This window comes from Lepidothrix coronata, unplaced genomic scaffold, assembly GCF_001604755.1.
Source record: "Lepidothrix coronata isolate B3197 unplaced genomic scaffold, Lepidothrix_coronata-1.0 Scaffold46, whole genome shotgun sequence".
In the NCBI taxonomy this organism is placed as follows: Eukaryota; Metazoa; Chordata; class Aves; order Passeriformes; family Pipridae; genus Lepidothrix; species Lepidothrix coronata.
Genome location: NW_016690226.1, coordinates 3078955 through 3084954, shown reverse-complemented (window position 1 = coordinate 3084954; position 6000 = coordinate 3078955). Strand labels below are relative to the sequence as shown.

Here is a 6000-nt window from a genome sequence, read left to right as displayed (position 1 = left end):
TAGTTTAACATTACAAAGTCAAAGCATTTCAGTTTTTAAAAAAAACTAACCAGTTCAATCTCCTATTGGTTTTCACTGTAAAGCCTCGAAATCCTAATGACAACTCAGTTAAAGCTGCTTTATGAAAATTCACAGAGATTTGGATACAAGTCAGTATAGAAAATGAGGAGTTTTGTAAGAAAGACAAGAACTGGCTGAGAGTTGCATGAAGAGGGAGGAACTCCTTCAGGCTTGTTTGAACAGATGACACACGAACCTGACACATTAAAAATTTTGTTTATAAACACTCCATCTAAACTAAAGACTTGAAAATAGCAGGAGAACAATGACTTTTACTGGTCTTTTCTTGACAATAAGTTTGACAGAAATGTTTGTGTAAAAGGTGAACTCTCCCCTTCCAACCTTTATAGAGAATAGTAACATCTTCAAACTAATCTCACGCTCTGAAATTATATAATCTATCTCAGAATTAAAAACAATGTTACTAGCACTATTACCTCTTACATCATTCATAGTAAGGTTTTCAGGTTTTCCTGAAGTTTATATACATATGTTTTCCTGTTTTCTTTCATTTTTGAAAGTACCTAACATAACAGGCCCTATGAACTTATACAGTCCTGAACAACCTGGTCTTTTAGCAGATCTTACTGTGAGCAGGAAGTTGTTCTGGAAAATTCCAGAGGAGCCTTACAACATGAGCTATTCTATGATTCTATAATACTAAAATGTGAAAAATATGTGAAAATTGTGTGAAATTAATGTGGAGATTAAAAAATATTATCTAGTCAGAACATATTCATGGCCCAAAATAAAATTTTTCTCAGTACTATTCTAAAGTAAAGTCTACTATCATAAGCTCATCATCATAAAGTACACTTAAAGTTCATAACATTCCCTTTAAAAGCTAATCTAAGTTCCATTTTACCTGCCAGAAAGCAATACTAGTGGAAGAGACATTATAGTTTATTACCAGAGAGAGTTCAAATTACTTTAATGAGAAAAGTCACCCAGTTTCAACTTCAGCATCTATAAAAGGTGGCTACTGTGGTAAACGTCACCATTACTCCCACCAGTCTCTTACTCTAATGCAGAGAAATTAATCTGGAGACACAGAGGATCCCATGTCTACTTGTGTAATATATGCAAGGACAACGTCCTTGATTCCATATCAAGAAGTACATGATGAGATTGAAGGGAGAGGATACAGCCTTTTTAGGCAAGCACATTGCTTACAGGGATCAAGTTATACTTGTGAGGCTGGTAGAACCAGAAGCAGTAATGAATGAATACCTATGCTGAACTGTCACCAAAACAGGAATGGCAAACTAGCTTTTTAGAAAAAGAATCTATTTCGGTAACCATGAAGCATCTCCAAGTACTTGAGGTGACAAGGCCTATCTATTATGTTGCCATTACCTTTCTCAACTTATGGAAGAAAAATTTTGGGAAATCTAGGTATGCTCCTACATAGACGAAACAAAGTGGACAGTTAAGAGAGGCAGCTTGCTTCCTTAAAGGTTCTAGAGAGGTATCTTATTTCTCAGCACCTAGTCTATGTCAACAACTCGGTACTGAAGCTTGCTAGAAAGTAGCCCTTTTTTCCCCACGCACTGAGGGGCATCATTCTATTCTGTTTTCATGAAAAAGGTTTGTTGTGGCCATTAAAAAATTAAAAAAAGATTTATCCCAAATAATTTTTAAAGAATTAGGAGGTGAAATTCGGTGTAAGGCTTCCAGTCCATAAAACTCCAAGATTTTTTTTCTATACAGAATAGAAACATCCTAATTTCGGGAGGAAAGAAAATTGTAAATGCACACAAACCAAAAATTGTTCTCAAAATCTTAAAGACATCATTTACCTACTCAGTGTAATACATATATATACATTTTAAAATACAGGGATCAATACCCCCTCTAATATGTCAATGTCCTCAAAACAAAGTGAGAAAGAAAAAATAATTAAGATACTTTTGACCCCAAAAAATCATCAAAATGAATATAGTGTGGTTTTGGTTAAACCACATTTTCCAAAGCATTTTTTGCAGCCAAAACTACTAAGCAGAGCTGAGGAAAGTCTTACAAGGGTAGAACAAACACTCCAAAATTTAGAACTGGACTATAGATTTACCAGCAGACTGAATCCTGATTGCATTTGAATCCTTGGGTTTTTTCTCCTTTGAAGGTAAAATTACATTTTTATGACTGTACCTATGAAGTTTGGTGGGGGAAAAGGGGAGGAAACAAAGTGAGCCATCAGTTTTATCAACCTGAGGGACAGAGTGATTAGTCAGTAATAATAGCAGGGAAAGAAAAGGGAAAGGGAGAATTTTTGAGAACTGTAGTTGCTACCAATGTGATCTCTGGTTGGGACAGAGAATTAGATTCACAGCCTGTAACCCTAGACCTGTAACCCTATTCTTAGATGCTGTTCTCTTGGTTCACTGAGACTGGTGACTTTCAGTTTTCTACCAGAGGTTACAGGTCCCTCACAACATGAAGCAGATGTTCCAGAAGCTACATTAAGTACTTTGAGCTTTCTCACAGCAGTTCCTCTTGCTGGAATTTCACAGAGGAAACAACAGAGAAAGAGTTTTTTGTTTCTGTTGAGGTTTTTACTTCCAGGAAGCACAGATTTATCCTAATCAGATTTTTATATGTCTCCCTCCATTTCATACCCATGACAGGAACCTGGCTTAGCCTGTCAGAGAAGTATCATTTAACAGGCATTCATTACCTTTCCTATCACTTCATCAGGTTTTGATGAGTCTGATTTAACTTTGAAATAGGCACTGTGTTGAGCAGGAGACATGGTCTAGAGACCTCCAGTCCCTTCTCATCTAAATGATCCCACAGTTCAATGAAGAAAAGCTCTCCACAGAGTCTTAGTGCAAATATACTTCATTATTCTTTTCATAGAATGGAGGAGATGGTGATCAAGCTACCCTCATAAAAATAGCAAAATCTGAATTTTGGAGATTAATGATTAGCTGTATCTCATGGAACCTCATAGCTAAACAGATTGTCAAATAACTTTTATATAAAATATAGTTACGTGGTCTCTATCATAAATCTGAATTCCTAATGTCCTGGAAAAGCCCTGTTAATACTGCAAATGCATTCCTTGAAATAAAAGGCTTTCAAAAGATTTGTTAATATTTGTAAAAACAAGTATTTCTTAAAAATTATTCTAAAGACAGCTATGAAAAAGACCACAGACACAAATGAAAGAAAATCTGCACTTACAGTTCTATTGCCTTGTTCCACATGATAACATATCCCGAAAGAATGAAGGACTCAATATTTACAATGTGTGTATTTCCCCTCTCTGTTCCAACATACAGCCATTTACTTTGGAAAGGTAGATGGCAGTAAGTAATCCTGGAAAGGAAAAAAAAGAAAACATCAAAAAATTGTGACCGACTATCATGTCAACAATATTTTTTAACACTTTTACAGATGAAATAATTATTCTTTTCATTTTATAACTTGAGAAAAACATGCCCAGCAGGTGTAGCATTCTGAACAATGTGCAAGTCTGGGGGGTTATCTCCAGAAAAATCACAAAAGAGAACATGAAACAAAACAGGGCCATCCTGTCTGCCTATATTAAGGGCTGGGAAAAAGAGCCATATCACTTGAGCACTGAAGTAAGTCTATCTCCATGATACATAAATTGCACTTCGATAGTATCCAAGACGCTCGAGTTGGGTTTTCTTATTTCCTTTCTTAGAGTAAGCAATTTTTCTAGATGAACAAACAGAAGTTAATGGATGTCAGTGGGATTCATGTTTTGTACAACAGAAGTGTAACACCATAATTCACACAAGTAAACATTCATTTATTTGGTATCTGGGAGAGTAGTGCCCTAGATAAAAGCATTTATCAAAACTGAATTACCATAGAAGACACACTCATATTATTCTTACAGGATGATGAACCGATGCTTTATTATCTTGGAAAGATGTCATGACAATTTCTCATGATAATACATAAAAGTTTTCACAGATGATGAATGAGTAGATTCAGGTTTCTTTCATATTTTAGTTATATAGATATTAAAGCAAAACTACATCTATATGAGATAAAAAAACATTTACTACTAAAATACAATGGAATGCATGCTACCTACAGAGACTGAAACTTAATCCAATCTTATGATACAGACTGGTGAATTTTGACAAAAAGCAGTTATTTTGCTTGGTTTGCCATAGGTTATTATATTTATCATTCATTTCCACAAGCAGGCTATTTTTCGCTTTTATATATAAACTTGATTTTTTTTTTCATTCTTAACACTTTCCACCACTACCAAAGTAAAAACAGTATTTAAGAACATACGTATTTAAAATTTTTCATTCCTATGGTACAGCAATCTTTCTGAATGTATTATAGAAGAGTGAGAGGAGTGTTGATTCAAGTGAGACTTAAGTATGATAAAGGTTTGTTCTATCCACCTGTACAGGACTAAATTTTACCATTAGTTGTCAAATTTTGGCAATAATTCCCGTGCCTTTAGTGGAAAGAGAACTAAGTTTTTTGAGAGAGTTGTTTTGAGAATGGGAATTATATTTTAGTATGTGTAACTGAAAATGCCTTCAAGCAGCAACATAGTACTTATGCTGTGGGTGCAGTCAAATCAACACATGTCCAACAGAAACAGTTGCAGAAGGTATATGACACCTACGTGTTCCTTACTGGAGTTAAAGCTATTAGCTTTATTGTTCTGTTTATAACAGGTGCAAAGAATAATTTGCCCTTTTCACTTTGTAATTTTACAAATGCAAAGTTGTTTTTCTCGTATGTCCTGATCCTTCTTAAACTAAACAACTCCAATTCTTTTGCTTTCTCTTCAGGTGCACCATTTCCTACAGTGCTGGTTAAATTCATATTTAGTCCAGTTTTTTCTTTCATTTCTATACTAGCTCTTCTTTTCTTTCTTGCACTGCAAAGCATATGGATGCTTTGTTAGGTCCCAGCCCATAAAAAACTTCCCTGGTTGATAAACCCTCTTAATCACATCACATTTATGTTTGCTCAACACTTGTTTGTAGTAAACTATTAAATAACAGGAAGAGAAAATACTTTTGACTTTGAAAGTGTTGAAAATGTGTCTGTTCTAGGGACTGACAAAAAACTTTCGAGTTACAAAGTGAACCCTAGTTGACTTGAAAGCTGCTACTCCAAATGCTTGCAGTTGTGTCATCAGACTAAGCAGGTTTAAGTCCACTTAGGACAATATTATTTTTCAGTATGGGGTACTGCAGAAAACTTGGTCTCTGGTATTCAAGACTGAATCCAATACCTTGATTATAAACAAAGTTTCAAAATCATCTCAGACACCATATGAGACTGTTTTGGGGTGCTTTTTCTGATCCTTGTGAGTCCCTTTCAGCTCAGCATATTCTGTGATTATGTGATTCTCCTTTTTGAAATTTGCTTCTAGGTTATGATCTCCCCATCAGACTATGTGGGTGCCTAAATTCCCAGATACTGCATGTCCTCTATTTGACTGCCTTAGGTTAAATATTTCAAGATTATAATGCTCTAAGAGCAAGGTCCTACAGAAAGAAAAATTGGACTAAAGTATTAACCACTAATAAGTAGTTAGGCCATAAGTTACTAGATTTAGTTTCCTGCTGGCCTATCTGAAATCCCAGACACCAGCTGGTACTAAGTCTGCATATACAATATGAAGGACCAAAAGAGAGTTAGGTATTGCTAAAGAATGAAGAAAATTACCACAAATCTTCCTATTTTCCTAATCTCAGCTACTTCCTCTTAAATAATTTAATTTTGTTTGAACAAATTTATGGGACAGCCAGACAAGAAATTAATCTGCATGTTGTTTCTTCCACAAAGAAAACTACCCTATGAGTCTTCATTGTTTACCCAAACTGTTATTAGACATTATGAAATACAACCTTCTACAATATGTGAGCTTATAAGAAAATGCTATTCCCTTACAGACAATCCAGACATGTAACAAACCTATTAGAGCAT

The 6000-nt window shown here is 34.9% G+C and overlaps 1 protein-coding gene across 5 annotated transcripts in view; it reads right to left on the bottom strand.

Moving 5' to 3' along the window:
* The window catches only part of STXBP5L (syntaxin binding protein 5 like), a 191367-nt gene that overhangs the window by 94943 nt on the left and 90424 nt on the right, over positions 1–6000 (bottom strand). For all 5 annotated transcript variants that reach the window (XM_017814800.1, XM_017814801.1, XM_017814802.1 and 2 more), the window contains exon 5: positions 3244–3378. In XM_017814800.1, coding sequence (XP_017670289.1) covers positions 3244–3378 — 135 coding nt within the window. The remainder of the gene's footprint in view (positions 1–3243; positions 3379–6000) is intronic.